The sequence below is a fragment of the Leucopleurus acutus genome (assembly GCF_964270905.1).
Source record: "Leucopleurus acutus genome assembly, chromosome: X".
NCBI lineage: Eukaryota > Metazoa > Chordata > Mammalia > Artiodactyla > Delphinidae > Leucopleurus > Leucopleurus acutus.
Genome location: NC_139148.1, coordinates 16,060,962 through 16,080,314, shown reverse-complemented (window position 1 = coordinate 16,080,314; position 19,353 = coordinate 16,060,962). Strand labels below are relative to the sequence as shown.

Below are 19,353 nucleotides of genomic sequence, written 5' to 3'. Positions count from 1 at the left end.
AAAGGAAACCCTGTACCCATTAGCAGTCACTCCCCAATTCCCCCAATCGTCTCCCCCAGCCCCTCATCATCTTTCTGTCTCTTTAGATTTGCCTGTTCTAGACATTTCATGTTAACAGAATCACATGATTATGTGTCCTTTTATATCTGGCTTCTTTCAATTAGCATCAGGTTTTCAAGGATTATCCATGCTGTAGCATGGATCACTGCTTCATTCTCTTTTGTATTCACTCTTAAGAAGATTCAGATTTGAACTCAGTATCTCCTCCCCACCCGCAATGGCTTCCTCTTCCACTTGATTGATCTCTCCATCTACTCAGCTTCCAAACCAGCTTACAAAATCTTTCTTTCAAATCCTCCATCTGTGTTCCCTACCCTCTCTCCAAATCCACTGCCTCACCGGATCTGTCAAATGTGGTTCACAAACAACTCTAGAATGTGACCTCTCCTTGCAGTCAATGTCAACGCCATCACGTTTCTTGCCTTTAATATCTCTGGCTTGTCCATGGCCTCCTGTTTTCAGGCTCTCCTTCCTCCAGTCCCGCTTCTGTGGGGTGATCAGTTACCTTCCTGAAATCAGTCTGCTTGGAAACCTGTGCTCCTCCCATGGCCGGCAGGGTCTTGTTCACACTGGGCCTGGTGCAGAGACCTCCTCCAATCAGACTTTTGGCCACACTCCCGCCCTTTCCACACAAGCTGCCTTGCAAGATCATCTGTTCCCCAGACTCTGAGCATTCTCACGTGTCCTTCCCTCTGTCTGGAGTGCCGGGGCTCCAATAGAACACCAGTCTGTGATGGGGCCTCTGAGCAATCCCTACTTTTAAATCTTCGTTACTGGTAAGATCAAAAGCTCCCTATTGGTTTTTTTTTTAACTTTTTATTTTATATTGGAGTATAGTTGATTAACCATGTTGTGTTAGCTTCAGGTGTACAGCAAAGTGATTCAGTTATACATATACATGTATCTATTCTTTTTCAAATTCTTTTCCCATTTAGGTTGTTACATAATATTGAGCAGAGTTCCCTGTGCTATACAGTAGGTCCTTGTTGGTTATCTATTTTAAATATAGCAGTGTGTACATGTCAATCCCAAACTCCCAGTTTATCCCTCCCTCCCTGCCCCCCACCCTTCCCCTCTGGTAACCATAAGTCCGTTCTGTAAGTCTGTGAGTCTGTTTCTGTTTTGTAAATAAGTTCATTTGTTATCATTTGTTGTTTAGAATCTGCATATATTTGTTTTTCTCTGTCAGACTTACGTCACTCAGTATGACAATATCTAGGTCCATGCATGTTGCTGCAGATGGCATAAAGCCCCCTATTGTTGATTAGCTCCTATTTTAAAAAATTGGCCTGTCGGGATGGTTTATTCTGATGTTAAACGCCAATTACTCTATTTAAAGTTGTGTATATTTATTACAATGCATATTTCACACACATGATCTTAAATTAATGTCCAATGCTTTTGGAAGTTTTTTGGGAATATCACTTGATTCACTTTTTAATTGTGAAAATGCCCTTCTTTGCACAGGACCCCTTGTAATCTTGGGGGCAAGGAGGCCAGGTAGAGTAGGTAGAAAATAGTAGAAACCATACTGTTTGTTAATCTCCTAGGACTGTTCTCCCAATTTCCTATTTTCTTAGACAAAGCAGTGTTGTGAAAAGGATGGAAAATGTTCTTGGCAAGTTAGTCTGTACACTGGGGCTCTTGTTGTGTGTTTTAGATGCAAGTTCCTCTGACTGATCAACTTTGAAGTCAGTTACTCAGGCATTCTTTGGATTTGTTAACAAGAACACCTATTCCTGTTTTATGGTCTGGTGGGAGAGCACATTTCGTCTCCTACTTACTTCCTTTGTGTTTTCCTTTACAAAGCAAGCCTTTCCTACAAACTTTGTAAAAATAATCATAGTTTAGTTTTTTAAACAATCTGCTTCTCTGAGTTGATTAGTTTTTATCTCCGTAGAGCTGGTAAAACCAGCTTTCTTAGATGTATTGTGAAGGATTCAATGAAAAAGATAAAATGGGCGATGAGTGGGTCATTCTATGAGTGGTTATCAAGCGGAGTCAACCGGATAGAGCGAGAAGTTATCTCTGTGGCTTGATCTGGGCAGGTGACCTTTAACCCAGTATGCATGATGCAAAGGAAGGCAGGAAAAGCCTGCCTCAAAACTGTGAGCACGGAGCCTTGACCGCTTGCTCAACATGCTGTCTGCAGGGTTTCTCCTTAAACTTGCACCCACCCATTTGAGAATTTGAGGGGCGTCATGTCCACATTAAACATTACTGTGGTGTTCTCAATGGTGATTTTCTCTTTCCCTCATTTCTTTCTATTTATTAATTGGAATTCCTCAGTAAGGAAGACTTGGTCCCTCTCCCTGACATATTTACTTATTTAGTCAATTATTTATTTATATCCATAGGGACAGGACTTTTATTCTTTGGGTTATAATCCAATAAAATCGTTATTTATTTTGTTCCTTGGGTTGTTCCAGCTTTGGCCTTTGGGAGCTCTTTTGATGCCCTTTTGACTTGCCCCGTCATTTTTATTGATCACTTCCTATTTTCTGGCACCATGAGGTTTCTACATTTCTCCATAAAGCTCGTCAGAAGCACCAGATAATGACTGTCTTTTGTAAAGCACTCTGCATGTAATTTATATTAATGTAAAGATGATATTAAAGGTTATCAAAGCAAATTATCATTCATCACATGCAAATTACAGATGTCAAGTCCAAGAGCGAGAGCGTGACAGGCTGTGAGCGCTACACAGGCAGAGGCTCAATGCCTTCCACTGCACCCAAAATGTTATCCCCACTGAGTGACACAGTGGGGCCTTTTCATGTGACGGCATTTTTAAGTGTGACAGTTCAGCTACTCTCCATTCCCCCAAATGCCTCATTTACTCTGGTAGAAATGGGAGTTCAGTGGGACAAAGATGTGGTATTAAATACGATTGTGTTTCTCTAGTCATATTCATGAGATGAATTCACATAATTTGAAATAGTGCACTAATTATTCTGTTAAAAGATACTTTTGTAAGAGGGAGGCTGGATGAGGAATTATACATCTACTCTTATCAGCAGCTGGATTTGAATCTTGATTTTAACTTTCCTGTGCTAGTCAGCAAAAGTTTCTCGAAGGAGAAATGAAAGGACAATAGGAATAATTCAGAAGAACCAAACAATAAGTGGGGGGAGGTGGAGGGGAAGGAATGTCCATCTTTATAATTTAGAGCAATTCAAAATGAAAAAAGTCTATAGTGTTATGGATAGAACTGATACAACTTAGTTTACTTAAGGCATTAAAATGAGAGCACAGCTCAGGAATTTTCAAAAATATTGTCGCTGTCAGTTTTTCTTCTGTGATAAAATGACAAATTTGTCCGTGTAGGAAGCATACCCAGATCAAGGAGTAGGGACACAGGACTCTGGGTCAAGAAGGAAAACATATGTTCTGAAATAGACCAGAGCCAAAACAAGACACAAAAGTTCAGGTCGTCTGTCTTTGCCGGTCTGAAGCTGGGAGAACAAGTAAAGAAGATTGTCTTCTCCAAGTAGGACAGAGGTGAATCAGATTAAGACAGGACATAAGACACGCTACTGATGTGTTTTTGTTTTTTTGCCCTACAGAGTTCAGCCACCAGTTTGCTGTTTTAGGGTGGGGTTCAAGGAACAAAAGTCCCAGTAACAGTGGGCCTTAGCCAGGCTCTATGAGTTTCAGTGTTTGTCAGCTCTAAGATCATATCACAAGGTCTCATCGCCCTGATATGCAAGGCATGTAATGAGCGAGGTGCCATGGCGCCTGGAGCAAGTCTAGCTGAGTATTCATCTGTGCCTTCAACGCTTCAGATTCTTAATTTCCATGTTCTTTGATCCCTTCCATAGGAGTCTGTCAGTGATGTCACTACCACTTTCTCAGGAGCTGTGTTGGATGGGTCTTCTGCCCGTTGATTAGTCTCTTGTTTAGATTGCTCTGACACACACACAAAGTATTTAGAAAGATGATGCTACTGATCTCTTGTTGGTAAAGACCCTGACTTTGAGTATTTTTTTAAGCTAATGAAACAATTATAAGTACACCTTTCTGCAGAAATCCCAGGATGTAACCAATTTACAAGAGTTGCCCCAACATTATAGGTGAGGCATGGAGACAGCGTATATTGGGTAAGGGGTCAGCTTTTATTTGTCACTTGTGGATCCACTAACCTTCAGCCTCCTCCATTTTTCAGGGGCGAATAATTTAATTTCTTTAAAAAATTTAATTTCTTTATTGTCTTTATTTTCTCTCTTCCTGAATGTCTCCCATCTATTTCACTATCTCTTCCTACCACCAGATGGTGGAAAGGGAAAAGGAAATAACGAGACGGTAAATGAATGTGATGGCTGTCAGAGTATGGTGAAAAGTGTGGTAGTGAATGGACCCCAAAAGGAGCTTGTGAGTTACCCGTGAATTACCACGAATTCCGTTTTCATTTTAGTGCCCACTCAAGGGTAGCCAGCCCAGGTCTGGGGGTCAATATGGCACAGTGATGCCTGTTGGGGAGGAACTGCCTCAGTGGATTCCTCGGAACATGAGAGCCTGGGAACATCGCTGAGCAATGAACCCCACCTGACCCAGGCATTCGGGTGCAGGGTTAGGGGTCCCTATGAAGGTCGGTGTGGGGCGATGCAGCCCACCGGCTTCATTTCTCTTTCTGCATCTCCATCCCACCACCTCCTACAAGCCGAACTCGCACCTGGCCGGCCGTACCCACGCTGCACTGAAGGGAAATAGCGTTTCTCTCCCTCCATGGGATGAACCCCTTCTCCTTCCCAACAGCCCCCTCTGTGAAGCCTTCTTCTGGGTTGCCTCGACACCCCGGGGTTACCTGTTAGCACACTCAGCAGGTGTTCGACCCCTCACCTTCCCATGGTTTCTCCTCCCCCAGCCTGTCCTCCACCTCACATCGCACCTTCGGGGTCGGCTCCTTCCACCTCCTTTCCCACGTGCCACTACACTCGGACGCGCCCTCCCCCGCTCGCTCCCCTCGCTCCTCTCCCTCCCTTCCTCTGGTCTCGAGGAGTCTCGCGGCATTTCCCGGGGCGTTAGACGAGCCGCCGAGGGTGGGGGGCGGCCTCGCGGAGCTGGGTCCCTCCCCACTGGGCGGCAAGGGGGGCGCCGGAGCGCAGCAGTCACAGGGACGCCCCGGGCGCCAGCCCCGCCCTTGAAGGCCCCGCCCCTTGAGGGCCCCGCCCCCCGAAGGCCCCGCCCCCGCCCCGGCGGTCGCGCGTCCCCGGCAGGCGGAGCCGCAGGAGCATCGCGGCGGCGGCGGCGGTGAGGAGGAGGGGAGAGCGGGCGGCGCGGCCGCGGCTGCCGGGCGCTGGGCTGGGCGGCGCTTTTTTTTTTTTTTTTCGCAATTTCCACTGGCGGGGAGCAGGAAACCCGGCGCAGCCGGGCGCAGCGGGCCGCGATGCAGCAGCAGCAGGAGTCGCCCCGGGCCAGCAGCGGCAGCAGCAGCAGAGGCAGCAGCGGGCGGCGCTGAGCCGCCGCGGCCGCCGCTACTAAGGAAGAAGCCGGCCCAGACGCCGCCGCGTCCCTATCCCTGCGCCCACATCCCGGTTCCCCGATTCCCGCGCCCGGGTCCCGGCGCCCCGACCCCCGCGTCCGCCTCCGCTAACTTTCACGCTGCCTCGGCGGCCAGGCCCGGCTCGACGCCAATGGGTGAGTGGGGGGCGCCCGGGTGCCCACCTCAGCCTGGGGGCGGCGCGCCTGTCCCGGGACCGCGGAGCCGAGGAGGGCGCCCCGAAAGCAGGGCCCCAGCGGGTGACACCGCGGTGGGCACCCTGCCTGCGTCGCGCACCCCCCATTCACTCCCACTCGCGCCCGCGTCCCTGCCGAGCCCGAGCGGCGCCGACGGGAACCCCGCGGGGGCTTGGGCGGAGGATCGCGGGGGCCGGCCCGGGGCGGCTGGGGCTGAGGGATGCGGGGGGTGTGGTTGGCTTTTCGGGTGGGCGGGGAGAGTTTTGGCCATTTTTTCGCCCCCGGCGCGCCTTTCTCTGCGTTGGGGACGCAGGTACCAGGAGCTGGTGGGCTCCGGCCCTGCGCAGGGCTTGATGTGTCCGCCTGGCCTCGCCGCAGGGGAAGCCGGAATCGCGGGGTCTCGGGGCGGCCGGGGGCCGGGTGCCTTTGCGGGGGGATGACGTGGTGGGGGGCGGGAAACGCCCCAGTACCCGGCCTGGCGTGCGGTCCTCGGGTCCGGAGCGCCTGACCCGCCTCCCTTAGCGTCCCTCTTCCTCCCAGCCCTGACCTTCTCTCTGCCAGCCTGCATTCCTCCAGCCTGGCAGGCTCTCCGCTCGGTGATGCTCAAAGGCCACTTTCCACATCCTCTAAGTCTGCAGGCTTGGGGAACTGGAAACGGTGATTTAGTCCTTGATTTACTGGTCGAAGATCGGTTCCAAGTAGGCAACTAACTGTGAGGCCCCCTGGGTCCCATCTGGTATAGACCCAGGAGTATTGGAGCCACGTTGCCCAGAGGACCTGGCACTTTATTGGGCAATGGGCTTGAGAGTGCCAGGGCTAATGTTTGGCTCACCCAGGTAATATTCTTGCTGGCAGCCAATCTGTTTTCATACCTCTGGCAGATTACTTTAGGGTGTTTCTAGGCCAAGCATAGGAAGACTGTAGATTATAATAAATCATAATGAAGTGAGACCTTTCTGTGTTCAGGTCATAGGATTTTAGGTAGGCGAGTCAGACAGTGATCAGCCAGCAGTCTTGAGAGGCTCGTGAAGACAGATGCACTGGAAGTGGGGAGGTTTAACCCTGTCAGTTGTTGACAGGCAAAGTTCAAATCCCATTTGTGGTCATTTGCCATAAATCGTTTTCCTTTTCCAAAGTGGTGACGATCTGACGGCCTCTCAACTTCAATGTCACTTTTTTCTCAGTGCCCTTCTCTGATCCCTGCACCACTCCCAGTCTAAATCAGTTCCTTTCTGTTACCCTTTCTCCTTAAAAAAAATTGGCAGTATTACATATTTATTTGAGTTTAACATTTCTGTCTCCTGTAAGCTCCATGACCATGGGGACATTGCTGTGTTGCACTGTTTTGCTCAGCACTGTTTTCTTTGGTACCTGGCACAGAGCAGGCCCTAAATAGATATTTATTGACTCAATGAATGAATGAGTGAATGAATGAATGAGGAGGTAGGAAACCCTCCTACTCTATGGAAGGCAGAACACTTAGCTTGGCGCTCTTGTTTTGCTTTGGCACCTAATAAGATGATTTAGTTCATTAACGAAGTATATACTTTAAACATCACCCGTTACTTTCACAACAGATTGGTTTCTCCTGAGGTAACCAAAAATGCTGTTTTGATCACCTTTCGTTTTGGGTGGGTCACCTAAAGGGTTGCACACAAAAAAAGCTGTTAGATCCAAATGTCTTCTCCCGTGGCTGGACTCTGTTTTCTGTATCTCAGTGGGGGAGAGGACGGAGTTCTGTTTAAGAAGAAACAGACCTGTTTATCATTCAAGTCTGAACTGTTTTCATTATCAAGAACCTCCTAGGAAAATTAGAAAGTGCTTCTGCAGTTTATAGCCGTTTCAGGCTTAATCTTTTTTTGTTTTTGCGGTACGCGGGCCTCTCACTGTTGTGGCCTCTCCCGTTGCGGAGCACAGGCTCTGGACGCGCAGGCTCAGCGGCCATGGCTCACGGGCCCAGCCGCTCCGCGGCACGTGGGATCCTCCCAGACCGGGGCACGAACCCGCGTCACCTGCGCCGGCAGGCGGACCCTCAACCACTGTGCCACCAGGGAAGCGCGGCTTAAGTCTTTTTTTACTGTAACCATTACAAAGTGTGGGGGGGGGGGGCGCCGAAAGTGATTTTCATTTATTTCAGGTGTTAATACTTTGAGGCGCTAAGAATAAAATGGATGCCGTCATTTAGTTCATTAAAATGTTTAGAGTGGGATTTGAGATGCTGGTAGTAGTTTGGGGGCTAAAGATCACGTGCTGTTTTCTTAAGCATCTTCAGCAGTGTATTTGTGATGAAGTACAGGTATTTAACAATTTATTCTGTATGTCTTCCAGTGGAGACACCTAACAGTGCTGTTTCTGAAGCAGGTGTGTGTGTACACACAGGCACACCCCCCTTCCCCAGTCTCCCGTATCTCTTTGGTTTTCAGAAGATTTGTCCAGTTTATCAATTTGATATACTTCCATTCTTACCGGGTCTGATAAGGATTTTTCCCTTGATGGATAACACAGTAAAGCTGTATTACATAGTCTTTGATCTGAAAAACAACTGCAAAGTATCAAATCTCTAACACTGAAATGAAGCCAGTTAGCTGTGAAATGGCCTCTTACAAAAGCCCAGTCAGAATGTGCCATCTGAGTTTGTGGGGAGATGCCTTCAGTGCCAGATGCAGGGAAAGGGTCTTGTAATTACAGCTGCACAAATATTATTACCAGTGAAATTTGTGAGTCGTGGAGGATGTGCAAACCTAGCGAAGGATTTCCATTGAAAGAATTCCAGAGTAACAACAAAGTTTGGACTGTCGTTAGCACTGTATCGTATTGGTGGTGCTAGACTGCTTTATGCTAAATCAGCTAAAGCTAAAATGAGTATAACGTTTGCCTCCACAAACAGGCTCCAGTTAGAAATGGAAGAAAAGACTCCACCTTTATCAATCATGACCTTTACTTTACTACCTTCCATCCATCATGGCTGGGGCAAAGCCTTGCTACCCTCCTGGTTGCACAGACCTTGCTTATTTCTTCTCAGACGGCTTCAGTTCTTCTTGTGTTACTGACATTCTCTGATTAACCTTCGTATTTGTAATTGTTGGTTTTTTTAAAAAAATATATTTATTTATTTATTTTTGGCTGCGTTGGGTCTTCGTTGCTGCACGCGGGCTTTCTCTAGTTGCAGCGAGCGGGGGCTACTCTTCGTTGCAGTGCTCAGGCTTCTCATTGTGGTGGCTTCTCTTGTTGCAGAGCATGGGCTCTAGGCGCGTGGGCTTCAGTAGTTGTGGCACACGGGCTCAGTAGTTGTGGCTTGCGGGCTCTAGAGCGCAGGCTCAGTAGTTGTGGTGCACAGGCTTAGTTGCTCCGTGGCATGTGGGATCTTCCTGGACCAGGGCTCGAACCCATGTCCCCTGCATTGGCAGGCGGATTCTTAACCACTACACCACCAGGGAAGTCCCTGTAATTGTTTTGAAGTCGGTTGCACACAGTGGTCAGTATTCATCCATTTATCCATCTATCCGTCCAATATTTATTGACCTCCTGCTTTGTGCCCAGTGTTGTGCCAGCGGCAGGCACACAGCACACACAGACCTGCCGGCTTGGGCTTCTCAGTCTAGTGGGAGAGGTAGGCTTGAGTGCAGTACTTACAACGATGTGTGTAAGCCCAGGTGGGTCTCCTGAAAGGAGATTAGAGAGGGGGGATCTGACTTAGGCTGCAGAGGGGTAAGGACAGTGTCTTTGAGGAGACTGTGTTTGAGTTGAAATGTGCAAGTTGGCTAGGAGCCATCACTGCCCTCATCTCCCCGCCCCCCCCCCCTCAGGAGCACCTGCAGTGGAACAGCCGTGTACCATGGGGACCCGTGGGGCATCACAGCGAGAGGGGGTCAGGAAGGACCACACGTAGCAGTGGGGCCTGTGTCTGGTGCTTTGGGGAGCATTTAAGGAAGCCGGGTGTCGCTCTGGATTGGATGCTGTCAGGAAGCAGGGGTGAGTCCTGATCAGGCGTCTTAATCTTCTTACCCGAGAAGCGGGGAAGACCAGACAAAGGCTGGGATTGGTGAAGAAGCAGCAGTCTCTTCTAGGAGCCGGGACCCAGGGACGTTGGGGTGACTTTGGTGGTTTGGACAAGTTCCTGCTTTGTCCGTGTTTTGACATGATTACGGAGTGGTCTTGTCAAGTACGTGATGAGTGGGGGCAGCGAGTAGGAGGTGGTAGGGTGGGGAGAGTGGCCATCTAGGTATATTCGGGGGTGACTTCCAAAACATCGGCCACCTCCAGTCTGGGGACTGTTGTTCAGCATTCAGAGAATGGACAACTCACATGCTCTACCCGGGATAGATCCAGAGGAACAGAACAAGCTGCTGAGAACCAAGAAGCAGCACGGCCCTTAATGGGAAAGGTGCAGGGCAGCAAAGTACTGGAATCCTTTCAGTGTGAGAGAAGGAGGGTCTCTAATGCTGTGGTTCTCAGAATGTGGTCCCCTGGTCAGCTGCTTCAGCCTCCCCAGATCCTGTTAGAGATACCAGTTCTCTGGCCCCAATTCTACCCACTGAGTGGGCAACTCTGAGGGTGGAGCCCAGAAATCTGTGTATTCATGAGCCCTCCAGAGGGTTCTGATGCGTGGTCAAGGTCAAGTGTAGAACCTCATTGCCTTGCAGATGAGAAAGCTGAGGTCCAGAGGGCGCAGGTACACGGGCACTCTGGTCATAAAATAAGATGCTGTTATAAGTGACATAAGACCTCAGAGAAGGAGAAAAATGTGCTCCTAGTTCAGAACAAGCCTCTCCTGGAGTTACTAGAACAGTTCAGTGTTGATTCATCCATGAATCCATTCCAAGCCAAACCACCTCCAGCACCTGGGCATTAGTGACGCTAGCTGGCCCATCTCAGTGTTAGTCACTTGGAGTATCACACAGGTGTTTCCCATCATCCCTTTTTTCCCCTCCGTCATCTTTACAAGGGGCATTAAAAATATATTATTAGCATTATGAGGGTTTTTGATATTTGTTTGTGATTTTCTATACCTGGTTGCCTGTATTAGCTTCCAATTGCTGCTGTAACAAATTACCACAAACTTGGTGCCTAAAACACCACAGGTTTATTATCTTGAAGTTCTGGAGTTCGGAGTCCAGCAAGGTTTCATCAGGCTAAAATCTAGATGTTGGCAGGACTGCCTTCCTTCTGGAGGCCTAGGGGAGAGCCCCTTTTCTGTTTTTTTTTTTTTCCAGTTTCTAGAGTCTGCCCACATTGCTTGGCTCATGGCTTCCTTCCACCTCCCAGGCCAGCAATGGGCCAGTCACGTCTCTCTCAGTGTATCACTCTGATACTGATTCTTCTGCCTCTCTCTTCCACGTTTAAGGAAGGCATGAGCTGCATTTGTTTGGTCATTGTGTCCCTGTGCCTGGCTCATGGTAAGCCTAAAATTAAGATTGGTTGAGTTCATTATTATTCTTGACCACCTAGCTAACTTCCCCCAGGTGTGTCCTAGACATCTCAAACAGAGCCTGCTGCAAACTGAGCTCAGCATTTCTCCTCCATAACACCCATCCTGACTCATTCATTCCCCATGTCGTTGCGGGTATTACCACCTTTCCTGTCATTTCCATCGGTATTCTGCTCATTGCCTTGCCTCTTCTTCCTTCCCCCTGCCCCTATCTCAGCCCCTTCCAAAGGGCAGTCAAGTCCCAAATGTTTCTGGAATTGACCCCATGCCTTGACTGTTCTGCAGATGCTTTCCATCCTGAATGCCTTAGCAAAGGTTTCATGAAGCTGAGTAGTCACCCTTGCCTTCTTCTGTTCCATGCTTGTTCAGGCCTCTGAGCCTCTCCCATGTCATTCTCTTGATGGGGAATAGATTTCACTCTCTTCTCTGCCTTGTAGTGTCCGTGTATTAGTTTCCTCTTTCTGCTTTAACAAATGACTACAAACCCAGTGGCTTAAAACAACATAAATTTATAATCTTACACTTCTGGGAGTCAGAGATCTAAAGTGTGTTTTACTGGGATGGTATCAAAGTGTTGGCAGGGATGAGTTTCCTTCTGGAGGCTCCAGGGGAGAAATCATTTCCTTGCCTTTTCCAGCTTCTAAAGGCAGCCTGCGTTCCTTGGCTTGTGGCCTCATCACTCTAGCCTCTGCTTCTGTCCTCACATCTCCTTCTCTCTTACTCTGACCCTCTTGCCTTCATTTTATAAGGACTGTTGTATTATACTGGGCCCACCCGGATAATCCAGGACACCCTCCCCATCTGAAGACCCTTAGTCACATCTGCAAGGTCCCTTTTGCCATGGAGGGTAGCATATTCACAGGTTCTGGGGACTAGTATGTGGACATTTTGCGGGTGAGTATTATTCAGCCTACCACACCCCTTATTCATCTTTTGAGGCCTGTTCCAAAGGTTTCTGTACAACACTTCGTCTTGTATTAAGTCTGTTCATCTCTGATTGGGTGTCCCCAACTACACTGCCCTGGCTCATTGCCTGGCATACGGTAAGTGCCATATGTTAATGAATGAATGAATAAATGAATAACCCTTTCACCCAAGTACAGTTGCTATTTGAAATTCTCTGAGGCTATTGGCTGCCAGGAGTGTGTGTGCACTTCTGTAAAATCCCCCAGGCAGAGCGTGATGACAAGGTCTGTTTGCTGACAGTTCACGGTGGCCTGCACTTCAGTGGGTGAGAAGGGTAGTGCCACATGTGTCACATGGCTTCAACAAAGAGCTAGAAGTTTAAGATAGCAAATTCTCTCTGGAAGTGATTCTGAACCAGGGGCAGTTCTGCTCCCCCCTCCCAGGGGGACATTTGGCAGTGTCTGGAGGTGGCAGCTGGTGGGGAAGGGGCAGCCTACTGGCAGCTGGTGGGCAGAGGCCAGGGACGCTGCTCCACGTCCTGCAAGGCACAGGTAGCCCCACCACGGTTATCCGGCCCCGAGTGCTGGGGAAGCCTGCTCTGGGCGTTACACAGATGGTCAAAGCATCGTTTCCTTCCTTCATCCTCAGCTGCTCTGGAACATAAGGTTTTCCCCTGTGGCCACAGCCTTTGTTTTATGAATGAACCAAGAAGTCGCTGGAGAGCAGGACTCTTTGGCACTTCTTCACCATCACCGTTTTGTCCTTTGAGTAGAAAGTGTCTTAATACAGCTCTTGACCCCCTTCTGTCCATACCTGGGTCGTGAAGTTGTTGAACTTGCTTCTTCCATGTGTGGTTCCCCTGATGTTTTGCCTTCCTAGTGGGATGTGCTTATATGCTGGGTGACAGATGATGAGTCCTTTTTGCCACCCACGCATGGGTCCCTGGAACCGAAATGCTGGTAGGGCCCTTGGCAGTCATGGCCCACACCATCAGATGATGGAACTGAGACTCAGAGAGGTAAAGTGACATGAGCCCCCAGCTGCAGAACCCAGCTCCCTTTCAATATGAGAGAACCAGCCACCTGTATAGGTGCTCAATAATTATCAGGCTCCCGCTTCCCCCCAGTGAGGTGCTTTCTGCAGCCTGTTTCCCTGGTAAGTTTTTTTAAACAGCTTTATTGAGATATTACTCAGATATCATACAGTTCACCCATCTAAAGTGTGCAATTCAATGTTTTTTTTGTATATCACATTCATTTTTATTTTTAAATATTTATTTATTTATTTTTGGCTGCGTTGGGTCTTCGTTGCTGCGCGCGGGCTTTTCTCTAGTTGTGGCGAGCGGGGGCTACTCTTCATTGCGGTGTGTGGGCTTCTCATTGCAGTGGCTTCTTTTGTTGCAGAGCACGGGCTCTAGGCGGGCTTCAGTAGTTGCAGCATGTGGGCTCAGCAGTTGTGGCTCGCGGGCTCTAGAGCGCAGGCTCAGTAGTTGTGGTGCACGGGCTTAGTTGCTCTGCTGCATGTGGGATCTTCCCCACATTCATTTTTAAAATTATGGTAAAACATACATAACAGAATTTTCCATTCTAACCATTTTTAAGTGCACAGCTTAGTGGCATGACGTACATTCCCAGTGTTGTGCAACCAGCGCCACTATCTATTTCAAAAACTTTTTCATCACCCCTCCCTGTGAGTTTCTAACTGGAAGGTTAGGATCCGTGTCCCCTGGAGGGGTTCCTGGACCACTCAGCCATTTTGGGGAACACATGGTAGAAGCCCAAGGATCCCAGTTAAGATTTCAAAGGAATACAGGAAAAGAGAAAGTATGGTTTTGTTGTTTTTTAATGGTTTTCGCTGATGTTTCCTCTGGGGCGGTACTTCATTTTTGCTCTGTCCCTCCACACAGCTCCGTTGGTTCCATCCCTTTCATCCTGTGGGGGAATTCTGATTTTCTTTCTACATCCTGAAGCACTTGTGAGTTAGTTGCTTGGGCAACTTCCTTGGCAGTTACTGGGCTCCATTAAGAATATTTCAAATGTGGGAGAAAAGACTGCGGTGCCAAACTGGTCTCTGGAATCCACACGTGGAGACTTGATGGGGTGCCACGTTTCTTTGCTTCTGTTCCTTCAGTTGGCAAAGGTACACCGGCAACTGGTTGGTGATGAGCGCTTGGTTTTCAACTTGATGATTCTTTTATGGGTAAATATCTTACAGGCAGTCCTGTACATTAGGGGACACTTAAACAAAGCCAAATGGAGCTCGTGGACCTTACCTCACTAGTGAACTATGCTTACAGTTAGGCTCAGCAGGAAAAAACACTGATAACAACAACAACAAAAAATCCTGGGATATTTGTCCTTCCTGAATGGTATTCAGTTGGCAAGAAAAGCCCAGTAAAGGCCTCAGCTTATTTCCTTCCAGTGGCCTGGGAAGTGGTGGGGCCACTGCAGGAGTCTGGTCTGTCCCCAGACTCAGGGGACAGAGCGGCAAGATGAAGTGCTATCCAATTCATGCTGCTGGTTCTTCCTCAGTGTCTTGGATTAAATACTATAAATATTTTAGTACTGATTAATTACTCATTTTGCATAACAAATCTAAGTCCTTAAGCACCCAAGTGCAGCATGTATAAACAGTTGAAAATACCAGCTCTTTAAACTTCAACTTCCTACCAGTCAGTGTTCAAACATCAGCCCTTGTGTTTTTGCCGGATTTTTCTGGACTCTTCTGGACTTGGAGGACTTGGGGCCCAGTTCTAGGTCTGGTCCTGTGGGGCTGCACCAGTTTTATCCATCGCTCGCCCACTCCCTGTGTGAAAAGTCTTTAATTAGTTTAGTGTCCTCTCTAATTATTCCAGCTAGTTCTCATTTTTGTGCCTGGGGCTAGAAGGAGGTGCTTGAACCTTGTTTGGGATGAGAGCTGGGAAGGTCTGCCCTGGCTTCGCTTTTCCCCGCCCCGCAGCCAGCTTCTCCGTGGATCCGCATCTTCTGCGCCAGACCCTTCTGGATGCTACCTTTGGCTACCTTCTGCTTGAGTAGTTTCCGTGCTCACTTGGCGAAATTCACTGGTCATGAATAACTTTGTAAACGGGCTTTGCCTTTCTTCTATTTTGATCATTAAAAACACACACACACACACACACAAAAACCTCTTGACAACTTGAACAAAATGGGACAGTTTTCACCATTTAACCAGTGATTTCTCAGTGGCCCTTTGTTCTCAATAAAATATTAGATGGAGCACAGAGGTGCAAACCCAAAGACGTCTGTCAATTAGCTCATCAGTGGTACCTAAGGCAGGTTGGGCAACGTGTTTGTTAATTGACAGTGACTTTTTTTTTTTTTTTTTTTTTTGGCGTAATTGCTACCTTTGTCGGGAAAGAAATGAAATGAAAGTAATTAGCTTTGGGTGGGTGGGGGGTCGAGACGGGAGAAGGCAGGTAGGTGTGTCACCAGTTGAAGAAACAATTTGAAAGGGGCTGCAGTTTGCCCTGTTTCATGTTTGCTGGGCAGAGACACTGCAGCTGCTTGCCGGAGAAGTGTTTAAATTGTTTTTTAGAGTTAGTTTTTAGAATAGGTTATACATCCACATGACTCAAAATTCACAAGGTGAACAGTGGTCACTAAAAAGTCTCCTTCCCATCCCAGTCCTCTGGCTATCCAGTGACTCTCCCCATATACTGTTGATATTTCCTGTGAATTCTTCCAGGGAGACTTGGTGCCTATACCAGCAGATAGGTATTTCTGTTATCCTCCCGCCCCCTCCACTTCACTTCTTGATTAATTGACGATGGGAGGACTTTCTAGCTGGTGATCTTTTCCCCTGGGGATGTGCATGGGAACCCTGTGCCTGGGTTCTCCCCATCCGACTTTGGTGGGGAGACAGGTGGATTGTGGAAGCGTTCTCCAGGAAATTCTGCCGTGCACTCCTGATCTCAACTGAGCTGGGTGCTGAACCGGTAGAAACTTGATCCTGGATCTTACACGATCTCGACCTCACTTCTGAACTGAGTTAGGAGATGTCTTCCCACTTTGATGTCGTGTGTGTAGTAAGGACTTTCTTCAAGTGAGGAAGCCAAGCAGAGCCTGCTAACCTGAAAAAGGGGCTTATTCTGGGGCCACAGGGGCCTCTCATGCAGCCCAAAGGCCCCAAGGAGTCCCAGAACCAGGGATGGGCCAGCTGCCCGGTGTGCCCTTCTGCCATCTCTCCTCCCTGCCCCTGTCCCCTTTCTTTTTTTTTTTCTTTTTATTTTTTTGCGGTACACGGGCCCCTCACTGTTGTGGTCTCTCCCGTTGCGGAGCACAGGCTCCGGACGCGCAGGCTCAACGGCCATGGCTCACGGGCCCAGCCGCTCCACGGCGTGTGGGATCTTCCCGGACCGGGGCACGAACCCGTGTCCCCTGCATCGGCAGGCAGACTCTCAACCACTGCACCACCAGGGAAGCCCACTGTCCCCTTTCTTTGTGCAGTCACTCACGGGGCACGTGCCACAGTTCCAACCTCTTGTTCAGAGTTACTTGATTCGATCCCAGTTCCAGATTCCCATTAGGGTGACTCCGAGCCCCATGGAGGGTGTCGCCCCCTGGAGACACACAAGCGGCTGCTGTTCTCCCACATCTGTGAGGCAAGGGACTGCCCGGTTCCAGTCCTGTGTCAGTGTTTAAGGAGGGCCTCCTCGGTGCCAGGTGAATGCTAGGTGCTGGGACAGTCCTGACCAGAACGCAGCCCTGTCCCTCGGGGATGGGGATGTCTGGGGGCCACTCCTGGGGCAGGTGCTATACATGCGGATGCTTGAAAGCCATAAGCCGGCATACCTGAAGGTGCCCTGTGCCCACTTTTCTTGGCTTTCTCTTGACAAAGGGGCGGTTGGTGTGAGGTGGTGCCTTCAAGGGTGATCCGGCCACCTTTGGAGTCCCCCTCACAAGGCTCCCCTGAGGGGCGGCTCCTGGCCTTGCTGGGCACCGATATGCTTCCGAGCAAATCACGGCTGTTTTTACCCTTTGAGACCCTGAGTCGTGTGACTGATCTTGGTTTTTCCTTTTGAGTTGGCAGCACTTAAAAAAGTGTGGATGTGACTTTGGGGGCACTTGGAGGGGTCGATGCATTTGTGACAGGGGGCAGGGTGCATTTGTGACATTGTCTGGCTCTTTTAGGGAGCCTGTGGGTTTTTAAATGGAGGAAAAGATGAAGACGTGAAAAACAGCCACCGCCTGGCCTGTGAGTTAACCGCTGGAGCCGGTGATGTTGGTGAAGGGGGCAGGGGACTGTGGCTGCTGTGTCCGCTGTCCGCCTCTCTCCACCCTCCCGCCTTCTCTCTTCTCTCTTTCTGCTCTGTCCCCTCCCCTCCCCCACCCCTCCCCACACCTCTGTACCCCCACTTTCCATCTCTCCCCAACTTTCTCTTCCCTCCAGCCTTCTCTCTCCCCTCACTGCCCACCCACCCATGCCTGACCCTCCCTCCTGCTCTTTCTCTCTCCACTTCCCTTCGGCCCCCCGTTTTTGCCCCTCCCCCCTCTCCTTCACTCTCTCTTTCTCACACCCTCCCCCCTCCTCCCCACCCCTCCTCTCCCATCCCCGTGTCTGTCCCCCTTCTCTTCCAGGTCCCTCTGTCCACATCTTCTCCCCTCCTCACCCCCTGCTTGCTCTTCCCACTTCCTACTAAGTCCCTCCTCCTCCCCCCACTTGCTCCTCCCCCCACTTGCTCCTCCCCCCACTTGCTCCTCCCCCTCCTACTAAGTCCCTCCTCTTCCTCCTCTTTCTCCTCCCTGTCTTCCCACCCCTCCACCTCCCCATCCCCCTCTGTCCCCAAACTCCCCCTCTCTCCCCCTCTTTCTTTCCCTCAAACCCTCTCTCTTCTCTCCTCTCTCCCATCTCTCCCTCCCCCAGCTCTCTCCCTTGAACACCCCCCTTCCCTCTCTGTGGTCTCTTGCCCCCCTCTGCCTACACTCTCTCCCTCAAGACCCTTTCTCTCCTGAAATCCCCCCTGTCTCACAGCCCTCCCATTTCTCCCTCTAAGCCCTGCCCACATGGTACTGCCCCTGCCTCAGCATCTTCAGCTGATAGCACCGCCTCCTTTGCGCTGCTGGAGCTGGGTGAAGCTCGTGTATTCAGTGCAGTCTAAGGTCAAGATGGCCACATGAGGATGTGGGGAAGGGCTTCTGCCCACCCCTCAGGGGCCGGGTGACCAGCTCCCCTGCCATTGAGGGCGGTTGTCTTAAAGGATAACCTCTTCTCCTACGATGGTATAGAGGGCTCCATCCCTGACCGAGGGGAGGGGCAGATTCTAGGATGGGTGTGTCTTATTCTAGTTCCAATATTCTCTAACCTTGAACAAAATTTTTGTTATAAATATATAGTGACTCTATAATAGAGTTTAGAAAATAGGAAGTGGGAAAATTTATTATTTTTTGCTGTATGCCTAGTTCTTCCCTTCCTGTTACCCTCTAGACTCAGTAAAATCCTCTTTAAATAATGTCTTCTGGTCCCAGCCACACGGCAGAGTATTAAGGGGAGGTCATGGTGGTGGCCATGTTGATGCTTAAGAGCCCTACAAAGTCAAAGGAGTCTGGAAGCAAGAGAATTTAAATCAAGCCCTCATACAGTCCCCCAGTACAACCACTTTCATTTTATTTTAGACTTATTACTATATACTTGAAGATAATGTAATATATGGATAATATTAATATATGTAGTATATATAATTGTACATCCTGGTTTTTTTTGTTTGTTTGTTTGTTTTTACTTCATAGTCATCTCCAAAGCTAGTGTTTGTAGTAGCTGAATAGGTGAGTTCCTGAATCTTAACTTATGTAACCATTTCCCTACCATTTGAGTATTTACGTTGCTTCCATAATCTTGATATTATAAGTAAGGATGGCGTGGACACTATTTTCCTTTTTATCCTTTAAGGAAATCAGGTTGTACACAGGGTGACATTCCACATCCATTCTTTGTTTCCGTAGCCTCCAAATGACTGGAATGGCCCATGCTGATGAATATGATGGTAAGTCCATGAGAGTCATTACATGTGCATTGGCAGGGTACTTGCCATTCCTGTGTTTGCTTTCAGTTTTAGTTCAAGAAACTCTGCTCATATGGCTTATCATCCCTTCTGTGCTGTGTGTGTGTGTGTGTGTGTGTGTGTGCGCGCGCGCGCGCGCGTGTGTGTGTGAGTGACAGAGACACAGAGAGAGGGGAGAGAGGGAGACATCGCTGAAGGAGACTGCTGGTGGGGCTTTCCTATTCCACAATGCGTTCGTATTCATCACGCCATTCTGAGATGATTA

At 49.1% G+C, this 19,353-nt stretch overlaps 2 protein-coding genes across 2 annotated transcripts in view; both read left to right on the top strand.

The window, feature by feature from the left end:
- EIF1AX (eukaryotic translation initiation factor 1A X-linked) overlaps positions 1 to 19,353 on the top strand; it is a 396,407-nt gene that overhangs the window by 237,675 nt on the left and 139,379 nt on the right. The window lies entirely within an intron of this gene.
- SH3KBP1 (SH3 domain containing kinase binding protein 1) overlaps positions 5,215 to 19,353 on the top strand; it is a 344,251-nt gene continuing 330,112 nt past the window's right edge. The window contains exon 1 of the mRNA XM_082864220.1: positions 5,215 to 5,697. Coding sequence (XP_082720346.1) covers positions 5,694 to 5,697 — 4 coding nt within the window. The 5' untranslated portion in view covers positions 5,215 to 5,693. The remainder of the gene's footprint in view (positions 5,698 to 19,353) is intronic.